At 39.6% G+C, this 22,774-nt stretch overlaps 2 protein-coding genes across 4 annotated transcripts in view; one reads left to right on the top strand and one right to left on the bottom strand.

The window, feature by feature from the left end:
• The window catches only part of ARMC1 (armadillo repeat containing 1), a 94,904-nt gene extending 94,749 nt beyond the window's left edge, over positions 1–155 (bottom strand). Inside the window, exon 1 of the mRNA XM_036741037.1 lies at positions 141–155. The gene's annotated coding sequence lies outside the window, so the exon portion shown is untranslated. The remainder of the gene's footprint in view (positions 1–140) is intronic.
• A 1,788-nt stretch (positions 156–1,943) lies between these two features.
• Positions 1,944–22,774, top strand: part of MTFR1 (mitochondrial fission regulator 1) — a 60,497-nt gene continuing 39,666 nt past the window's right edge. Inside the window, exons 1-2 of one of the 3 annotated variants that reach the window (XM_036769526.1) lie at positions 1,944–2,193; positions 19,412–19,553. In XM_036769526.1, the coding sequence (XP_036625421.1) occupies positions 19,488–19,553 (66 nt within the window). In that variant the 5' untranslated portion in view covers positions 1,944–2,193; positions 19,412–19,487. The remainder of the gene's footprint in view (positions 2,194–19,411; positions 19,554–22,774) is intronic. The other 2 variants (XR_005011040.1, XM_036769534.1) reach the window with 2 other exon arrangements.

Raw genomic sequence — 22,774 nt, forward strand, 5'->3', positions numbered from 1 at the left:
TAAGCTAATGTTTCCTTACCCAAGACTGTGCTGAAATTGTTTTATATTCAGTCTTTGACAATTCAAATTAATTTTTAAAGAAATAATTATTGATATAATTTGAATATTTCTAAGAATTGTTTTGTTGTATTTCCACTTACCGTAGTAGACTGGAACATGACCCCTGGAATTAGAAATGTACTTTGCTCCCTTGCTAAACCAGCAACTCTTAAGCCACCATGACTGGAAACCCAGGAAAGAGCTCTCTCTAACGACCCAAAGAGAAGATGTGAAAAAATGTTTTGTATTGTATTATTTTCCATTTGCTCTTCATATAGGCTGGATCTTCCTCGCTCCATACACAATTATCTTTTACTCAGCCCGAGGAACTAATCTGGGGTTCCTGGGTGGGTGGTGTCCTTTAGCCAGGGGCTAAAGTACTCCTGAATTCACACTCCTCCACACCTCTATTATTGTTAAGTGAACTGAAATCAGCATTACATTTCCGGCATTGGTTCTTGTCCAGACTTTGTTCCGCAGGTGCCTATTTTCTCCAGGATTTCTCGTGTCTTTCCAGGAAATTAATAGGATTTAGGTGAAGTCAAGTTGTATGAAGAGAAGTCAATTAATTATTCAGCTTCTTTTGTACCCTGTTTTAATAAATTTAAAGAGTTTGTATTTAGCTTGCTAGATTCTATTGAATGGTTTCTTCTCCTTAAGACCACAAGAGGGAGTGATAGTAAATGGACAAAGAAAACTGAGAACCGAAAAATCAGGTTCTTCATTTGTGCTAATGATTCAGGCCAAATAGATCTCTGAAGTGTTGAAAGTAAATGATTAGCTGTAGAGAATTGTAGAAAGGCAAATATAAGTGGACCAAATGGGAACTTGTCTGCTTAACCATAAAGGTCTCTAGCTCATGTTACTATTACCTCTAGAATATTATTTTTGCTATACAAATTTTTTCAAGTAAAATACTTCAGTTTGACTTATGCCAAATTGGAATCCTACTAAAAAGACAGTTTAGTTTTAACATTTATTGAGCACCATAGAATCGAGTGTTAATTGTAATTTTGCCTCTGCTGTGATTAGAGTCCTAATTTATCTGGTGTACCTTTGGAAAGAGTGGGTAAATGGCATAAAGATATTGAATTTCTGTCACAAAAGGTAATTACCAGTTGCATAAGTATCTGTTGACAACAACCAGTTATGAACTGGTCCTGCAAGCTTTCTCCTTCCAAATGAATGAGGTTTAGTGAAGCCGCACTGGTCTCATGAGTCTTACCTTCATTCACCAGTCTGTCTTTTTTACCTTCCATAATATATGGCACCCCTCTTTTATTGGGACAGGACATCACTATAAATTTCCTCCCCTGACAGTGTTGCTCTGTAATCAGTATTAGCGTCAAAGTGTATACCACGTCCTGCAGAACGTCAGTGGTCACCCCACAGGGGAGAAGAGAATGAATCCCACCAGAACGAAAACTACCCAAAGGGTACCGAAATACAAAGAGCCAAAAGAGAGGCACTACTGGGTTCGTGGATAATATTTCATATTCATTGCATATTGAAAGTGCTGGCTGTGCATATCCACAATATAGCACACACTAAAGTTTAGTGACTAAACACTGGACACACACTTGTTCCCGATTATTCGAGGACTCAGGGAAGATGAATTGCAAACTGGGTCCGCAAGTCTGCTGGAAAGGCTTCTTACCTATATTGGGAGAGGAAGGCTTAGAATTGACCTGTCTTTCTCTGCATGGCACCCTCAACGCCGCCCCTCAAAATAAGGAGCTTCCTAGACTTCATGTAAAGAAAGGAACAAAAGGCCACACAAAGAGAGACGGCCCACGGAAGCAAACATCAAGAAGCGGGGGACGCGGCGCCACATTCCCAGCCCCATGACGCCTCCTGGCCCGCTCCTACACCCAAAACACACACATGCGCAGAGCCGGCAGAGCGCCCACTCCCAGCTCAGAACCCAGCCGGGTGCACGCCTGACCCCCTCCTAGGCTCCCCTCTCCACCCTAGGAGCCGCGCGGGACTTGGGACCCGCCCCCTTAGTTAACGGAAAGCAGACGATTGGCCGACGGAGGCCAGGGGCGCAACCGGCGTCGGGAGGGGATTGGCTGTCTGCCGGTGACGCCCCTGGGACCTCCTAGCCGGAGTCCGAAGCCGGTGAAGGAGAGGCTGGCTGTGGCGGCGGGTCTGGTGAGCTGGAGGAGTGGGGGTCGGGGTCCCGGAGAGGACGGGGGGAACACCCAGGAGGGCCGCTTGCCCGGGTGGGGAGGGGGCGGCCTCTGGATTCCGGCACTTCCGGACGGGGGGGCGGGGTGGTAGGAGCGGCGAGACGGGGAGGCCGGGGCACCGGAGCCGGAGTTATCGACTCGCTGGGCCCGGTGGCAGCGGCAGTCCGGGGGCGGGAGGAGAGGAAGCCGGCCGAGCCGGGGCGGGGGCCTGCGGGAGCGGAGCGGGGCGGACGGGGAGAACGCGGGCACGCCTTCTGTTTCCCACACACACCCATGACGACACGTAGCCTTTGGGTGGCTTGAAGTCACCCCCACCCCACGCGCACCCTCGGACACCCCCTCCCACGCGCGCTTCCTGGCACCCCGCGAGGGAGATGGGCTCCCTCCGGGGTTGGGCTTTCTACCCCACGGCCGCCTCCGTGGTCCGGGGCCGACAAGCCTCCCAGATCCCCAAGGAGCCGCTGCCAGCCCGGGGGAGGCGGCGATAGCGCGCTAGGAAAGTTGGCTTTTGGTGTTTTTAACCTACAGGAAATGTGGGTGTCGTTGCATTTGAGGGTTCCGATGGTCAGCAGGCGTTTATTACGTGGCTGCTGCGTGCCAGGCCCTGGGCCGGAGCAGGAAGGCTGCTGCCCCCGAGGAGCCACCGTCTAATAGGGGAGATCCCTCTATTTATTGACAAGTTACGTGTGCTATAGGATAAATTGGAGGTGATCAGCAGAGCCAGAGCACTAGTGTTGGGGGATTAAGAAGGTCTGATTTTATCCGGGATTTGAAGGAACTCAGGAGGGGGAAGGTTATCCTTTTGGGGTTTTTTTTTTGGTGGTTCCCACTGCGATCTGTAGTCTTTTTCAAATTTAAAAATCTCTGTGATTCTTGTATAATCCATATTGTTCACCTTCTCAATGGCTGGGGGAAGGGTAGGAGAGAAGAAGAGAATTTGGAGTTCAAAAATCTTTGAGAAATAAATTTTTTAAAATGTTAAACGTCCAACTTAAAAAATACCTGTGATTTCATTGGTATGGACACTTAATCAGTAGCTAGGTGGCAATGGGTAGCTGGGTCTGGAGTTAGGAGGAGAGGGGAATGGAAGGGAAGAGAGCAGAGCATTTATTAAGCTCCTGTTATATATATGTCAGGCACTGTGCTAAGTATCTCGTTTGATGCTGTTGATAACCCTTTGAGGTTTTTTGCTATCGTGATCTCCCATTTTACAATTGAGGAAACTTAGGCAGAGAGGTTCAGTGACACATAGTTAGGATCTGAGGCTGAATTTGAATTCAGATCTTCCTGACTCCAAGATCTAGCTGCTTCTGAGTTCAACTCCTTCAGCTGTAAAATGGGGATAAGTTTGCCCCTACTTGGCAGGATTGTTTGTGAGGACCAAGTGAGATAATATTTGTAAAATGTCTGGCACATAGTAAGCACTTATTAAATGTTTATTACTTTCTTCCCTCTCTCCTCCTATCAAGGCAAGCTGCCCTCTATATCCTAATATCTTTTTTGTGTCTTGAACCCCTTTTTAGAATAATATTCTTAAATGCATAAAATACATGGGATTACAAATTAAACTAATTATATTGAAGTACAGTTATCGCCAAAAAATGTTTTAAACAAGTTCATAGTTCAGAACCCTGGGCTTAGATGTTGAGCAGGAAAAAACCCTTAGGGATGCAGCTAGTTTACCCTGACATTTTATAAGTGAGATAACAGGGCAGACAGGTAGTAGATAGCAAAACACGTAGCAAAGAGACTACAAATCATTTCCATAGTACAGTACTTGTTTTCATAAGTACCTGCTGGCTATCCCTCTGGAAACTGTAGGCAGCACTTAGCTAGGCTGATCCTCATAAGAAGTACTGGGAATCCAATACTGAGCCTCTTCAAAGATCTTTTCCATGTTGGTGGGGTGGAACCCAGAGTCTTTACCTCGTCACTGTGACACATCAGAGTTAGATTTTAGTGAAAGATAATCAGTTATCCACACTCTTGAGATTTATTTCATATTATCCCCTTTATACTCCTCAGCAAAGTGACCCACTTTCTATTTTTGGAATTTAATATTCCAACTCTAATCCCAGCCCAGCTCCATAATCTCAGAAGCAGAAATAGTAAATGTCATTCTTCTATATGGTGTAGAAAGACCACTGGGCTTATAATTAGGTCTGAATTTGAATCAGATGAATATATATCTAAGTTATGTAACCTTGAATTTCCTCATCTGTAAAATGGAAGTAGTGTTTTTTCCTTTCTTCATAAAGCTCTTGTGAGGAAATTGTTTTGTAAACTCTAAAGTACTATAAAATATAATGTATTATTAATGTATTTTGTACATCAATGTAAAATTAATGTATTATTAAGCGCAGGCCACGCTATAATGAAACAACAGTACTTGGTTTAAGTAAAACAGAGATGAAGTCCTATTAAGGGCTTGAGCCACAGAAAAAAGAATCATGGAAGTAAAAAGCAACTTAATTTTGTTAGGGGTCACATTTGCATATACTGTGTTTTGAAAGCCACCTAAAATGGCTTAAATGTAAACTATTAAACTTGTAACTTAAATGAAGACCTGAGCTATTTAATAACTTATGGCAAACATTTTACATCATTTCTATATTATGGCTAGTTGAAGAGAAAGAAGGAAAGAATACAGCACTTTGAAGCAGGGTACCTGGGTTCTAGCCTAGGCTGGCCAGGAACTAGCTGTGTTAGTTGGACCAAGCCACTTAAACTTGCAATTTTAGTTTTCTCATAGGTAAGATGGGCTTATATGCCCTCTTCCATTGTAGAGTTGTGAAGATGGAATTAGATAGTGTATTCAAAAACACTTTATAAAATGAAATGCTACTCAAATATCAGGTATCTTTAAAGGGGTTAGGGAAGGCCAAGACCTTGTTTTGGGGACAATAAGAACATTTCAGATTAAGAAAGTTTGTATTAAGGAGTAGTAATATGACTAAGCCGGGAAATAGGATGGTATTTGATTGTCAAAGGACTTGTTTGCCAGGCTGAGTTTGGACTTTATAGGTAATTGGAGAACTTTATTTATTGGTTGACTGACTGACAGTATTTTGGGTGAGAAGATTGCCCCACATTGAAAAAAAAATCGTTTTTATTATTGCCACATTTAGCTTTTCTGTTCACTTGGTGAGTGGTGAGCTTCAGTGTCAACACTTTTTTTCCATTGCCCTTTGAAACTTTTGCAGTTGGGAAAAGTCAAGGCTTTTAAACTTTTTTTAAAACTCTTAAGCTTTCTGAGTTAATAGCTATAGCTATAGCCAGCCACCCCAGAAAATTTTTCTCTGAGCTACTATGGAGTGAGCAAAATATCCTAAGTAGAACACGCCTTGCCTCATTTTCAGAATTTCCTGATCCAAAGATCTATCCAGAATAAATTCAGCCTTAAAACCAAGACAGTTCACTGAAGTTGATAAGGTTTAGTTAGTCTTTATATAGTAGCCACTTCAACATCAATGTTACACTTAAGATCATAGAATTTAGAATTCAAATGGAACTTTAATCTTGTATAGTCCAACCCTCTCCTTTTACAAATGAAAAAATGAAGCCCAGTGGAACTCAGTTTGTCTTCCAAAATCACATAGCAACTTGATGACCAAAATAAAACCCAGGTCTCTTGGCTTCTGATTATTTTATTAAGTTCTTTTTGTCAGTCAACATACACACTGTTGAAAATCAATAACAATTACATATAGATTTACTAGAAAAACTTTATATTTCTATAATATATTTTTTAAAAATATACAGAATTAAGCAACTAATTATATCGTACACATTTTAATTTTTTTAATGATGATCAAATCTTGCCAGAAAAAGAAAAACTTTTACATTCAGTAAGTGGAGTAGTGGTGTAACACAGCTCAAAATCTGCTTCATAGTTGATTATTGATTTCCTTAGTGGCATGAGCCAAACACTGAGACACACATACATGCACCCCACGTATTTTAGTACATGTTTTACTTAATTATTTTAAACAGGCATTTGAAGTAATTATTTTGTAATCTTTGCCAATAATTTCTGTTAGTTTGAAATTTTAGTGGAAAAAAGTGCTCGAAAAAGAAATCCCTAGGATTTCAATTACTAAAATTAATCTTAACATCTAGAAATAGAAGAATCCCTAGGTTGTGCATTGGAATAGTGCTTGTAAGCTTTCTGAGAGAGAAAATATAGTGAGAGAAAATATCCTGAGTGACTAACCCCAGAAGGAAGTCATGGGGAGCAGCATTGTCCAGAAAGTAATTTCCTTTCCCAGGCCCTTAGCCTATGTTTTCTCCTCAGGTTTTCTAACCAGTTTCATTTTGTGGAAAGATATACACATCGAAGACTGGTTTTTGCAAGGGTGCAGAGAGGATTAGACTTAATTGGTCATCTCTTTAAGCTCTTTCTTGAATTTGTGGTTCTGGGATTTTAAATTATAGCCAATTAAAATTCACCCAAAAGTTGACTCCTGATAAGTGAATGAATTGATCGTAAGGTGCCATAATACTCTATAAAAGCTTGCATTTACTTCTTTAATCCTGTAATTTATTGTCTCTGACATATGTTGGGCATTACAATTTCTCCTAGGCTCTTAAGACAGGGTGACTTTGTGAAGAGTGTACTGGATTGAGATTAGTTAGCTTGTATTTTTCTCTATCTGTAAAATGGGGTATATATAACTATCCTATCATAAATGTCCTGAAGAAAAATCAAATCACCACTTCTTAGCATAGGCCCTGAAGATCCTTACCATGTACTGAAGTTATATTATTAAATATTTTTGCTGTTGCACCATTTCTATTATCATTCATTACAATCAAACTATTGTGAAGACTGATTGCTTTGCTGACACTGTTTGTTACAGCATTTTGTACTTTCTAGAAAGGTTCATTTCCTTGAGCTCTTTAGGAAAAAAAGAACTCACAAATACCCAAATATGTCTCTTAATAATGCAGATCAAAACCCGTTTATACCTTCAGGTCCATCTTGGGCAACTCCATCCTATGTTCTCCCATAAGCGTTCCACAAAGGGTCTGCCCTACATGCTGGAGCCCTTCCTGAGTGTCTCCAAACACCTTAAGAACAGCAGTAGAGCACTTAGGTTGTCCACCTGTCATTCCCCATTCTTGAAACTTGACCAGCCCATCTATTTCTGTCATAAATTTTCCAAATGACATTTTTAAATTCCATTATTCAAAATTTATATGTTGTAGCCTGCTCTCACCCACCATAAATTGATTTAAACATTTATTAAGCATTCACTACGTGCCAAGCAGAATAGGTTTTTTGAACGAGGAGATAGAATATATTTATATCCTTGACATATTTCTCCCAAGTTTTTCCTGCCTTCTCCCAGCTCTATATCCAGCCTTTATCCCCAAGATTATTTGGGGAGCTGCATGGACTAGTGTACTTGTTCAGAAAATATCAAAATGATATAAAGTTTTCATCCATATGACATAGGGTGGGGGAAGAAAATGTAACTCAATTCATAACTTTTTTTTTCAGGGAAAAAAACTTTTAAGGATCTATCCTGTGATTCTGTGAACACCCTCCACCTTCCACCCCAGTTACTGCCTTAGAGAATTGTAACAGACTCAGTGAGATTTAACTTTGACTTCCCCATGTTTACACATCTAGTGAATGTTGAAGTGTACTGTAAACCCTGAGTTTTGCACCCAAGTCTTCCTACCTCCAAGGCCACCATCAATATCATTCCATTTCTCAGATACATTGTCATGGGAGGGAAAACTGTCACATTTCTTTTAAAAATAATAACATTCACCAAAACTGTCACATTTGGGTTCTAGATAAAGGTAGGAGCAAAACAGCACTATAGTAGGTTTGCATTGTTTCATTCGTGTCTGTATCAAATGAGACATATCTGAAAGTACTTTGATTAGTATTAAGGACTGTTTTCACTTTGATACATTGCCTGTAGGGACACCAAGCTTGTAACACTGTACAATGTAGACCTTTAACCAGAGGAAGTGGTCCCAGTGTGCAGTGTGTTATCTAATTTCTTCCCCAGGCTCTGGACTTGGAAAGGATTTTAGAGACCACCTAGTCTAACACCTTTATTTTATGAAGGAGAAAATAGACCCTCACACGTATGTTATGAAACCTTGCACTACCTTCTACTCTGAGAGGGTACAGAGAGGTAGTTCTTTTTTAAAAAATAATTCTCCAATTTTTTTGTTATATATTTTATACATTATTTTAATTTTGAGTTCAAATTTTCTCCCTTTGGTCTTTCCCCTACCCATTGAGGAGGTAAGAAATGTCAGTTATACCTGCAAAATCATACAAAACGTATTTCCATATTAGCCATGTTGGGGAAAAAAGGTGAAAAAACTATATTACAATTTGTACTCAGAGTTCATCAGTTCTCTCTCTGGAGAGCATTTTTCATCATAAATCCTAAAAAATTGTTGTATTGTCTTGATCAGAGTAGCTAAGTCTTTCACAGTTGATCATTGTATGCTATTGCTGTTACTGTGTACAATGATCTAGTTCTGCTCATATAAGTCTTCCCAGGCTTTTCTGAAACCATCCCCCTTATCATTTCTTTAGTGCACAGTAGTATTCCATCACAATCACATATTACAACTTGTTCAGCTATTCCCCAATTGATGGGCATCCCTTCAATTACCAATTCTTTGCCACCACAAAAAATATAGGTCCTTTTCCTTTTTCTTTGATCTCTTTGGGATACAGACCTATTAGTGATGTTGCCAGGTCAAAGAATACGTGTGATTTTCATAATCCTTTGGAAATATCTCCAAATTGTTCTCCAGAATGGTTGGACCAGTTCACAGCTTCACCAGCAATACATCAGTGTCCCTATTTTTGTTTTTCTTTTTTTAACAGTTCATCTTTTTATTTGATATTTTAGTTTTGATTTCCACAAGATTTTGAGTTAGAAATTTTCTCCCCATTTCTACCCTCCCCTCCACTCCAAGATGGCATATATTCTAATTGCCCCATTCCCCAATCAGCCCTCACTTCTATCACCCTCCCTTACCCTCACCCGACCATCCCTTTTCCCCTTACTTTCTTGTAGGGAAAGATAGATTTCTATGTCCCATTGCCTGTATGTCTTATTTCCCCATTGCATGCAAAAACAACATTTTTTTTTTTTGAGCATCTGCTTTTAAAACTTTGAGCTCCAAATTCTCTTCTCTCTTCCCTCTTCCCTCCCCACCCACTCTCCCTAAAGAAGGCAAGAAATTCAACACAGGCCACACATGTGTCATTATGCAAAATACTCCCATAAATAGTCATGTTGTGAAAGACTAACTATATTTCCCTCCCTCCTATCCTGTCCCCCTTTATTCAGTTTTCTCCCTTGACCCTGTCCCTTTTTAAAAGTGTTTGCTTTTGATTACTTCTTCCCCCATCTGCCCTCCCTTCTACTGTCCCACTTTTTTATCCCCTTCCCCCTACTTTCACATGGGGTAAGATACCCAATTGAGTGTGTATGGTATTCCCTCCTCAAGTCAAATCCAGTGAGAGCAAGATTCACTCATTCCCCCTCACCTGCCCCGTCTTCCCTTCCATTTTAATTGCTTTTTCTTGCCACTTTTATGCAAGATAATTTATCCCATTCTATCTCTCCCTTTCTCCCTCTTCAATATATTCCTCTCTCATCCCTTAATTTGATTTTATTTTTTTAGATATCATCCCTTCATATTTAACTCACCCTGTGCCCTCTGTCTATATATGTATGTATATTCCCTTCAGCTACCCTAATACTGGGGTCTCCTGAATTACACACATCATTTTTCCATGTAGGAATGTAAACAAAACAGTTCAACTTTAGTAAGTCCCTTATGATTTCTCTTTCTTGTTTACCTTTTTATGCTTCTCTTGATTCTTGTGCTTGAAAGTCAGATTTTCTGTTCAGCTCTGGTCTTTTCACTGAGAAAGCTTGAAAGTCCTCTATTTTTATTGAAAATTTATATTTTGCCTTGGAGCATTATACTCAGTTTTGCTGTGTAGGTAATTCTTGGTTTTAAACCTAGCTCCATTGACCTCGAGAATATCATCTTCCAAGCCCTTCGATCGCTTAATGTAGAAGCTGCTAGATCTTGGGTTATTCTGATTGTGTTTCCACAATACTCAAATTGTTTCTTTCTGGCTGCTTGAAGTATTTTCTCCTTGATCTGGGAGCTCTGGAATTTGGCAACAATATTCCTGGGAGTTTCCTTTTTGGGATCTTTTTGAGGAGGCCATCTGTGGATTCTTTCAATTTCTATTTTACCCTCTGGTTCTAAAATATCAGGGCAGTTCTCCTTGATAATTTCTTGAAAGATGATATCTAGGCTTTTTTTTTTGATCATGACTTTCAGGTAGTCCAATAATTTTTAAATTATCTCCTCCTGGATCTATTTTCTAGGTCAGTGGTTTTTCCAATGAGATATTTCACATAGTCTTCCATTTTTTCATTCCTTTGGTTCTGTTTTATAATATCTTGATTTCTCATAAAGTCACTAGCTTCCACTTGCTCCAAACTAAATTTTAAAGTAGTATTAACGTGTTATTCTCTTTCATATTTTTTTGGGTCTCCTTTAGCAAGTCATTGACTTGTTTTTCATGGTTTTCTTGCATCACTCTCATTCCTCTTCCCTCTACTTCTCTTACTTGCTTTTCCAGATCCTTTTTGAGCTCTTCCATGGCCTGAGACCCATTCATATTTTTCTTGGAGGCTTTTGATGTAGGCTCTTTGACTTTGTTGACTTCTTCTGACTGTATGTTCTGGTCTTCTTTGTCACCAAAAAAAAAAAAAGATTCCAAAGTCTGATTCTGAATCTGGGTCCGTTTTCGCTGCCTGTTCATGTTCCCAGCCAACTACTTGACCTTGAGTTTTTTGCAAAGGTACGACTGCTTGTAGAGTAGAGAGTACTTTGTCCCAAGCTTTAGGGTCCTTGTGCTGCTGTTTTCAGAACTACTTCTACACAGCAAGCTGTGCCACACCAGCACTCCTTTCCCCCCCCCCCCAAAAAAAAAAAACTGCCAACACAGATCATGACTCAGATCCAAGCAGGCTCTGCACTCCAGCTCTGACCTGGTGGGCCTGGGGCCGGAAGCAACTGCAGCTGGAAGCAGCCCCAGAGCTGCACCACTTCCATGCCCCCGGAACTGGGGACAACCACGCACTCCTTTCACTCCATTCTAGCAGTTCTACCCACTAACCTTCTCTGTTGTCTTTGGTGTTTGTGGGTTGAGAAGTCTGGTAACTGCCACAGCTCAATGATTCAGGGTTCTAGGGCCTGTTCTGCCTGGCTCCTTGTGTGGTTGGGCCGGGCGTGGCCCACACTGGGCTCTGCTCTGCTCCTAGCTCCATACCATAGACCCTTCCCTGAGACCATCCAGGCTTTTCTGGGCTGGAGCCCTGCTTCCCTCTGTTATTTCGTGGGTTCTGCGGCTCTAGAATTTGTTCAGAGCCATTTTTTATAGGTGTTTGGAGGGACCTGGGGGAGAGCTCACGCAAGTCCCTGGTTTCCAGCCACCATCTTCAGTGTCCCTGTTCTTCTACATGCCATCCAGCACCTGTTATTTTCTAGTCCTTTTTTTTTTTGAATGGTACAAACAATTGACTATCCAAAATGATCTCACTCTATCAAATTCTGGAATATAATACAAAATTTTTTTTATCAAAGTTTACAAATGGATTTAGTTCATTAATGTAAACAGACTGGTTAATTGCCAGCATTGGAATGTCAGTAAAAATTTATGAAGCATCTGCAGTGTACCAGCGTTGTGCTAAGCACGGGGGGATACAAATATATGGAACTTGCAATCCTGTGAGGGAAAACTGAGGCCCTGGAGCTTGTAGTCCTTCCCCCAGCCAGAAGAGCAGAGGTCATTGACAGGATGTGAATAGCAAGCAGATTCAGTCTTGCAGGATAATAAAGTTTCCCAATAATAAGCTTCCTAGAGAAGGAAGGCATGATGGAGAAGTCCAAAAGCAGTATAGCTGGTAGGAAATGGGAATATAGAAAAGTTTGTTTAGTTTGCAAAGTTTTTCCTTTTGTCAGTTTTTCTGTTCCAATCTCTCATTTCTGTCAGTTCAGCCCTCTAGCATTCTTGATTGGCATTATGATTTCATTTTAGCATTGTCTAGCATAGTAGCATGTCACGTGCTACCATGTGTGATTCAAAAATGGTGAGCTTAAAGCCGTTCTGTGTCAACAGTGCAGCGGCTTGCTATGTTATCAATGAGTTATCTTTTCAACTTACTAATCATGCATATGAGTGGTTGAGAGATTTTGTGGGTTAAATGTTGTTTTACTTTGCTCATTGTGTTCTTTTGTGACATAATATCTTGTAATGTTTTCTTTTTACTTCTTACTAGACAGGTAGTTTAAGGTAAATCTGATCTTGAAGGTATCTCAGCTGCTTTCTTCTAATCACCTTGTCTGTAAGGTCATAAATTTGGTTAATATATATATATATATATCATATCCATCCATATATACACACACGGAATGATAATGATTTTTTGGCATTTGTAAAATAAGTTTTTGGCTGTGGTTTGGTTTTTGTTTAGCTTGTGCACAAAAGTTGTATTAATCCCCATTGACATTCCCAAACAAGTCTTAAATAATATTATTAATAATAAATAATAATAATTAGCATTTATGAGCTTAAGGATTGCAAAGCACTTTAAAATATCACGTCAGTGCTCTTGCTATATCCTTTTTACAGATGAGGAAACTGAGGCAAAAAGTTTTTTTTAAGTGACTTGCCCAGGGTCACGGTTGGTAAGTATCTGAGACTAGATTTCAACTCAGATCTTAATTCCAGATCCAGTACTTTATTCCCTGGATCACTTAGCTACTGAAAGACGAAATCTGGACCATATTCTATAACATTGTATTGTATATGTTAGGTTTGCCTACAGGGGTGATTGGTGCTAGCAGGTACATGGAAATTCACATCTCCAGATTTCTGCCCGTTGCACTGTGTAATAGCACATTAGTATTTCCCAGACTATGTCCTATGAGGTCCTGTTGTTCAACAAATAAAAGTTTTCTTGAGAAAATAATGCTAGCAATATTTTTCCTTCTAAAACACTAAATACAACAATTTTTTTTTTGTTTCAGAAACATTTAGAATGAGCAACTGTTTCCAGGTGAAAATTAATCTAATTTCCTTTTTTTGTTGTTCCACAAATTTTCTGGACTTCCTGTTTTGCTAAGATTATTCCATATTTCCACACTAGAATTAGGGGAATATGTGCCTGTATATACATGTGTAAATGCATATGTGTATGAATGTACTAATTTGTTTGTAGCCCGAAAATGTTCTGTGCCCAATTAGTTTGGAAAATGCTGTATTAATGCAGTGATTCTTGCTTTGTTAATTTTAGTGTTCCCTCCTTAAAAGGTAGTGGTACTGTTGCCTTTACATAAGGTTCAGGGATGGTAGGGGCAGAAGAAGAGAAGGAAAAGTAATAAATTTGTAGTGTACTGTACTTTGGACTGCCTGTGTGTGATGCAATAAGATCAATGTGGGTGAAACAGCCTTGGGATGGTTAAAAGACTTGTGAATAGATGGATGGGTGGGTGACTCAGGCCTTACATTTTATGTTTCCTATAGCTCCTTGAATAGTAATGGGCACGTAATATTAAACAAGAAGGAGGGAGGAAGAGAGAAGTGAGAGAGAGACTAGTAAGAAATAAACTTTACTGTTTAAAGTGGGGGCAAGAATGATATTGACAAACTCTAAAAGAACATGGAGTTAAAGAATACCTCAAAGGAGCAAACTACATCACTAGATGCAATGCATTTTTTTTAAATCTACAAGTTAAGGAAAATAGAGATAGTATGATGAAAATTTTTACTTTAAATAAAATTATAACATTTTGTGTCACATGATGTTGCCTGGTCTTTTTAGTATAAAAATTTGTTGTACTGGTTGAAAGAGAGTCATTTAGCTCTTTGAATAAAATGACCTGAAGGTAGGACTTTAGGAAGATTTATGTAGCACAGTATGCAGAATGGATGGAAGGGAGAAGTCATTGTATAATCTGCATTGCTTATCCTTCCTGTTCAATTTGAAAAGCATTTATTAAGTGATTGCCCTGAATCCAAGTGCCTAGCTGTGTGGCACAAAGACAAAAGTAAAGCAGCTCTCTTCCTCAGGGAGCTTCCATTCTTGGGGAAGTAGGGGAGAGGAGTAAACAACAACACATACACAGATAAGTATACACAAAATATGTACAGAGGAAATACAAATTAATTGGGTGGGAGGGATCATTTATCACCAAGGGGAATCAGGAAGGGCCTTATATATATATAGGAGGTGGCATTTGAACTGAACCTTTAAGGAAGCTAGGGATTCTAAGAGGCAGAAGCAAGAGAGGATGCCTGTGCAGAGGCATAGGGATGAATGAGAATGTTATGTACAGATAAGTGAGTAAGCCATTTGGGCTAGAAAATAGAAGGCATGTGGGAGAGTAAGGTGAAGTAAGTCAGGAAATTTATGTTGAAGCCAGATTGTGAAGGGCTTGTAATTCTGATTACAGGCGAGTAATGTGGGTCAGACCTGTGCTTTAAGAATATCACTTTGACAGGTGTGTGAAGGATAGATTAGAGAGGGGAGAGAGAGACTGGAGGCAGAGAGATTAATTAGAAAGCTTTTGCAGAAGGGTGGTTGGAGTGATGAGGATCTGAACTAGATTGCTAACTAAATGTCAAGGTCTATTGTGAAGGTAAAATGCATCAGAAGACAACCCTAGGAAAGGGATATCCCTTAAAAGTAAAGGCAGGAGAGACCATGCGAGAGGAAAAGATGGTGAAAAGTATCAAAGACTGGGGGAAAGGTCAAGAAAATTGAGAACCAAGAAAAGGCTTTCAGATTTGGCTGTTATCAGAAACTAATTTTATTTTATCAGTGGAAATGACATTAAAGACTGTTAAATGACATTCACCTCTGCTTTGTTACTGTACCCAAAAGACCATGAGGCTTTTCCAACTGACTTCCATTTGAAACTTTCCATATGTTTTGTCTCCCCTGTTAGAATGTAAGCTCTTTGAAATCAGGTACTGTCTTATTTTCTGTTTGGATCAGTGAACACATTTATTATGGACCTGCTATATTCCAAGCACTGTGCTAAGTGCTGTGGGATGCAAAAAGAGGCAAAAATCAGGCCCTTCCCTCAAGGAGTTACACAAAAGTTACAATCCAGTGAGGGAGATGACAGTACAAACAAATATTTACAAAGCAAACTATACATAGGACAAATAGGAAATAATTAACAGAGGAAAGGCACTAATATCAAGAGGGGTGGGGGAAGGTGGAATTTTAGGTAGAACTTAACTTCAGGGTGGAGAGAGAGCACTCAGGCATGAGGGTCAACCAGAGAAAATGACCAAAGCCAAGAAGAGATGGAGTGGGTTCCTGGGATAGCTAGGAGGCCAGTGTCCCTGAGTGTATACCTAGCATGTAGCACAGTGCTTTGCATGCAATAAGAACTTAATAAATGCTTCATTCATTCCTGCCTAGCCTATTGAAATAGCCTGCTGGTTGGTCTCCCTGCCTTAAGTCTCTCCCCACTCCAATCCATCCTCCACTCAGCTTCCAAAGTGATTTTGGCAGCTACTAAATAAATAATAAAGAATATGAATAAAATTAAGTGGCTCCACATCATCTCCAGGATTAAATATGAAAACCACTGTTTGGCAAATAAAGCCCTTTAGAACCTGGCCCCTTCCTACTTTTCCAGCCTGCTCACACTTTCTTCCCTCCATGAATTCTGTAATCTATGACTTTGGCCTACTTGAAGTCTCACTAATATAACGCTGTCCTCCAACTGCAGGCCTTAAGCACTAGCTGCCCCCCATGCCTGGAATGCTGTGTTCTCTCTACCTTCTGGCTTTGCTGCCTTCTTTAAAGACTCAGCTCAAACCCAGCCTTCTACAGGAGGCCTTTCCTCATCCATCCAACCATACTCCATCTCACCCTTTCCCTGTGTTCTTGTGTATGTACCTAATTGTTTACATGTTGGGCTCCTCATTATAATGTGAGCTCCTTGAGTGTAGACAGTGTTTTGCCTTTCTTTGTATCCCTAACACTTCACACAGTCCCTTATATAGTAAAAAAATTATATGCTTGTTGACTTATTAGCCCAACAAAAAATAGAAAATACAGATATGAGGTGAGAGGAGAAAAATAAGTATGTGGTGAATCCCTGTTATTTGCCCTGGAAAATGGGGCTTGAACAATGAGAAGGATATGAATAAGTAGGAGAGACGAGTAGGATAGTGCCTGCATTATGTCTGGATTCTCCACGGGGTTATAGAACATGAACAGAAGTAGAAGTACATCTTAATTGTGTCATTTCCAGACTGCTTATAGCAGAGGGTACCAGCAGGGATGGCCAGGAATTAAATTGAATAATAACACGTTGATGTCATGCTTTAGGATTTGTAAAGCACTTTCCTCACAAATAATCCATGAGTTCGATGGTGCAGATGTTATCTTCGTTTTGCAAATAATCCACAAGTTAGATGGTGCAAATATTATCTTCATTTTTACAGATCAGGACACAGGTCCACAGGGGTTAGGTGACTTGTTCATGGACACACAGCTACTGAGTGTCTAAGATATAATTCAGACTTAAAGCTCATAACTACAAGCCTGGCATTCTAGCCACTGAACCTTGCTGCCAGGAAGAGAAATTTAATCTTGATGTGGTAAACTATCCAGACCCACTTTTTTTTTTAAACACAAGAAATGGTATTGAAAGAACATTCTGTTCTATCAGTCGATGTATTAAGTGCCTACTATTTGTCAGGCACTGTGTGAATCACTATGGATACAAATAAGTAAAAGAAATACAGTCCTTACCTTCAAGGAGTTTATAGCCTGTAGGGGAAAGCAGCATACAAAAGGAAGCTAAAAGGAGAAGAAGACATTATGATGGTGAAGTCAAATCCAAGGAGTCCAGCTGGTGGGAAATGCTTGGGTCAACTGAGCATAGGCTGGCAGAAGGTTGCCCATGGGTGGTAAAGGGGTTTTTTGGCAACAGTGACTCACGAGATGGTTTTCAGGGCTGTTGAGCTTCATGATGTGCTTCAGTGGAGGTAATATCCACATCAAAGAAATCAAAAACATGAGCATCAGTGTGCAGGATAGATTGAAGATCAGTGAAATAAGGCTAGCTAAAAGTTTTGTGCTAATCCTGGAATGAATTGATAAAAATGTAGATTACAGTTGTGGAAGAAGAATAAAGAGGAAGGGATGCATACTAGAAATATTCCAGAGAAAGGATCACAGCCTTTAACAACTGAGTAAATATAAATTATTTACAAAAAGGATGCTTCAAAAACTAATAATGGTGAGAAATATTACATGTGCTCATTCATGTAGCTGCCTTGCACATGTTTAATAAATACTGATGTGAGCATAGACATGAATTTCATTTATATGTACATATGTATTTAGCCTATTCTCTATACAGAGAGGATATGTGTTTATATAAGTGTTGTAATGATAGATGTTTTTCCTCTAGCTGTTGTATTTGTCTGTTGATCTGTCTGTTTCACAGACATAAGATTGTCAGTTTTAGAGCCCTCCATTCCATTATTGAACAAGCCTGGAACAAGCATAGTGCCTAGTACAGAGTAGGCACTTAATAAATGCTTGTTAATTGAGTCTTTAAACTGTTAATCTGTCCAGGGCTTGGCACATAATAAGTACTAAATAAATGCTTTTTCATTCAGTCTGTCATTGATTAGTGGAAATATATGCTCAAGGTCACAGAAAATTAAAAAGTGTGTTTTTGAATAATAAAGGTAAAGAAAGCTTCCCACTACCTATCTTTCCTTTTCTGCCATATTTTACAGACGGGGGTGGGGGGTGGGGGCCGAGCAGGATTAGAATACTTAATGGAAACTAAAAGTTTAACTGAATAATTAACTGTGTAGACCCTCTTAGAGTTTCTGCAGAAAGTTAGTAACTTTTGCCTAAGAGTTTTCAAAATCCCCTGTAACTAAAGGAGGAAACCTTCCAAATTGCTCATCTCCTTTCTCAAACAAAATGTGAAGAATTGATAGAGGCTTTTATATAAAGTGGATGTTTTTTGGGCAGCTGCATTCTTCTTGGAATGTCATCCCAGCTTTTAGCACCAACATCTGCAGTTGGCCAGAGCTAGTGATTCCCTTCAGGACTGGTGGAACATTCCCCAAATTGATATTTCCCAAAGACCTATTTAGTAGCTTTATGCCTGTGTCTTGACATGAGACTGAGAGCCAGCAGACTGCACCCAAAAATTTCAGTCCTATAAATTTGGCTTCAGATGTAATCATAGATCTAGTGCAGAAAGTGATCTAAGAGACCATCTCATCCAGTCCCCTCACTTTATAGGTAAGAAAAGTGAGATTCACAGAGAAGTAACTTGCCTAAGGCTTTTAGAAGAGTGTTGTGTGTATTATTTGTGAATGCTTTCACAAATTTCACCCATTAAGAAAGTGTATGCTTTACTAAATGAAGGAACATGTCAGGAGAGAATCAACTCCTGTTCCCAGTAAGTCCCTCAAACTGCCCAGTACATAAAGACAGATATATAGCCTTAATTGCAGATATGTTCTATTTGATTCTCAAATTGGAATCCACAACACATAATTATATCTGAATCTTCTAATTGGCCATGAGGCAGAGTGCAAGGGGCCACAACAACCATGACACCATTAGGTGGTCTTCATGGTTCTTTCATGTTTCTTCTCCCTAGCTAAGTTAATCACAAGCTCTTTGTGAGTAGGAACAGTAGTGCATAGAATGATGATAGGGATGGTTAACTGTTGGGATTTAACTATTTGATTACAAAATCTATATAGTACCTACTTGTACTGATGTCATAGTTTCTCTCCCCCGCCTCCTTTAGTCCCATGTAAATTCCTTTAGAGCAGGGACTGCTTCTTTTTCTTTTATCCCTAGTACCTCAGATAGAGTAGGTGTTTAATAAATGTTTCTTGAAATATATTGGAACTGGAACCTTAAAAACCCACCTCTTTATTTTAAATTGCTTTCCTAAGATGTCCCAGAAAATTAGTGGCAGAACTAATACTAGAGCCAATTTGCTATCTTGGAGTCCTGTGTTCCTGCCACTATACTATGCCGATTGATAATGTTAATTGAAAGTATGCCAATCTAAATGCTTCTTTTTTTAAATTTCAGTTTGATTATGGACCATGTGCTGATGTGTGTGCTTGAAATGTTGAAAATAACAATTTGTGAAGACTTTGCCATCTAGATGCTTAACTGGATTAAACGCCTCATTAGGATGGTTTGCGAACAAGTTGGAATAAGCATGGAATCAGTGAGTATCTGAAATTGATTTTATAATGCAGTGGTAAAATATGTCTATGAAACTTAGTGGTTCCAAATGTTAAAAAAAATCACAAAAGACAACCTTCTTATAACACTGCCTTGCATATACCAGGAGTATACTTTCTTATTTAAATTTATATATCAGACTTATACTATGAATCAGAAAACTTAAGAGCTTGAAAAAGACCCAAAAATCTAAGCCAAGCCCACTTACCAGTTTTAAGAAAATTTAATTTTGGTTTTTTTTTCATTTTCAAATTCTTTCTCCTGCTGTTATGCCCTGCACCACCCCCTCCAGTTTCTCCATCTTGCCCCAGCTCACCCCACTGTTTTTACTCCCATCTCCATGGACCCTACTATTTGTACTCCCATCTCCAGGGACCCCACTGTTTGTGTTCCCTTCTCCATGGAAATAATCCTGCCTCAGCTTGTCCCACTGTTTGTGTCCCCATCTCCACAGAAATCTAATTGTGTTCTTTCCCTTTAAATACCCTTTCTGTTCCCCAACTCGGGCTGTTCAATTTGAGTAATTGCTCCGAACAGTCGAGCACTTGAATAAATCCACATCCAAATTTATATCCGGGTCTTGCTTGCTTTTTTTTGGCACAACACTGCTAGCAAAGAAGAAAAACTACCTATTACAAATAATGCAGAGTACTATTTTTAAGTGAAAGGAAAATTATTTTAATTTGATACTGTAATTTCATTTAGTGCCAATATATCAATGATAGTGGTCTATATTGTGCACAAAAATTTAATAGTTTTTTTTCCCTCCCAATTATTTATTTATTTATTGGGGGGGGGGGAGGCAGGGCAATTGGGGTTAAGTGACTTGCCCAAGGTCACACAGCTAGTAAGTGTGTCAAGTGTCTGAGGCCGGATTTGAACTCAGGTCCTCCTGACTTCAGGGCCAGTGCTCTACTCACTGCACCACCTAGCTGCCCCTAATAGTTTTTATATATGAAGAATTTAGGGTTTTTTAAGAAGACAGGGGCAGTTAGGTGGCTCTGTGGATAGAGTGCTGGGCCTGGAGTCAGGAAGACTCATCTTTCTGAGTTCAAACCTAGTCTCAGACACTTACTAGCTATGTGATTCTGGGCAGTCACTTATCCCTGTTTGCCTTAGTTTCCTCATCTGGAAAATGAGCTGGAGAAAGAAATGGCAAACCACTCCAGTATCTTTGCCAAGAAAACCCCAAAATGGGGTCGTGAAGAGTTATACACAACTGAACGACAATAATAAGACAACATGGTTTTAAACTTAAAAAACAAAGGTGTTTTGGCTAGGTTAAAGGTAAAAATGGTAGAATACAGTATACTTCCTGCTTCGTCGGGAGAATGCTGTGGGAGAGAAGGATTTGAAATGAAGAGGATAAGTAAAACAAGTTAAGGCAGGTTGTTAACACAACAACAAAAGGGGAATGAGTAAAAGGAAAGGAAGTTGGGCGTTAAGGTGTTTGCAAGGTACTAACTATGAGAAGAGAATACCAGTTCATGTCACTATGCAGTTTACCAAGAGCTCCTAGCTAGAAAGAGTAGGACTGATGTTCTCACTTCCAGTAGGTGGAGAGTAGAGATTTTTCAGTGAGCTGAATTTAATGTGCAATGTTTGTATTTCTTCATGGCCCAGTGACAAAATTTGTTCAAAGCACAAGCTAATTTCTAATATGAAGATAAAGTAAAGAGGCATAAGGATGACCTCTTTGCTATGTATTGTTAGGGAAAATGGAGTGTGTGTGTGTGTGTGTGTGTGTGTATACGTGTATGTGTACGTATGTATACACAAATTATATATTAAAGAGGGGAGTGGGAGTTAGGGAGAGTGGAAAACTAAGGAGAGAAAGGATTTGAAGAGACAATCTTGACTTGCATCAGAAAGTTGAAGGGGCACAGCAGCTCTTGCAAACCTTTATATTCCCCTTCAGATGTCCCGTGTTCCCATCCTCCTCCCACCCTTTCCACATAGAGCCTTAGTCTCCAAAGTGTTCTATCCAGTGACAGTGGCCTCCTTGCTATTCCACAAATAAGACATTCCCTATTTTGACCCTGCACATTTTCTCTGGCTGTCCCCCATGCCTGGAACATTCTCTCTCCTCATTTCTACCTACTGATTTTTCTCTGGCTTCCTTTTAAGTTCCAGTCAAAATCCCATCTTCTAAAAGAAACCTGTCTTAACTCCTCTTAATTCTAGTGCCTTCCCTCACTTAATTATATCTTATTTACCCTGTATGTAGCTTGTTTGTACATATTTGTTGCTTGTCTCACCCATTTGATCATGAGCTCTTTGAAGGCAAGGACTGTCTTTTGCCTCTTTTTGTATCCCCAGCGCTTAGCACAGTGCCTGGCATGTAATAGGCATTTAACCGTTGTTCACTGACTAACTGCCTAATTGATGTGTTGGGCTTTTTAAAGCCTTTTTTTCTTTTCTTTTCTTTTTTTTTTTTTTAATAAAGAGATTGTGGCTATCAGGGTAGGGGAACAGGAGGAATATATAAGGAAATTAAGGTCATATAAAAACAAAAGCAGGAATTTTTAAAAGTTCTTTCCCCAATCATAGCTGCGAAAGGTACCACCTCCTGTTTTCCTTTTTCAGATGAGATTTTTTAATATTTCGAATACATACTGTTTGGAAATCAATAAAGCTATTTGTTTTGACTTTTTTTGGTAACATTTTCCTTCTCAAAGTCTGAAATCTTCCTGTATAGTGCCTGTACTTCAAAACTACATGTTCCCATAGCTGAATAGTTTGCTATCAGTTAGGGTCTTGTGAATATAAATTTATGCTGAAAAAGACCAGAGGCCATCCAGATAGATAGTCCAATCAACTTCTGCACATGTGAGGAAACAGAGGCACAGATATTTAAACAACTTGCTTCAAGGTCACACAACTATAGTGACAGAGGTGAGATTTGAACTCATTTCTTAGTGTTCTTCCCACTCTACCACACGACTGTCTTCCCAGTACTCTGTATCTGATATATTGAACTAAGTCTTACCATGCCCTTCAAGGACAAAGACTATGTCTTCTACCTTCATATCTTCTCTCTGTACAGAGAAAACGTTGCCAGAAAGTTAAGGGGGCAGCATGATGCACTGGGTGAAGGCCTCGCTTTGCACACAGTCAGAGGACGTCAATTCTAGTTCTGGCTCCAAAGTATTAAGCTTGGAGGCCGGGAGACTCAAGTGCAAGTCCTGACATAGACACATGCTA

The sequence above is a fragment of the Trichosurus vulpecula genome, chromosome 1, assembly GCF_011100635.1.
Source record: "Trichosurus vulpecula isolate mTriVul1 chromosome 1, mTriVul1.pri, whole genome shotgun sequence".
NCBI classification, from domain to species: Eukaryota; Metazoa; Chordata; class Mammalia; order Diprotodontia; family Phalangeridae; genus Trichosurus; species Trichosurus vulpecula.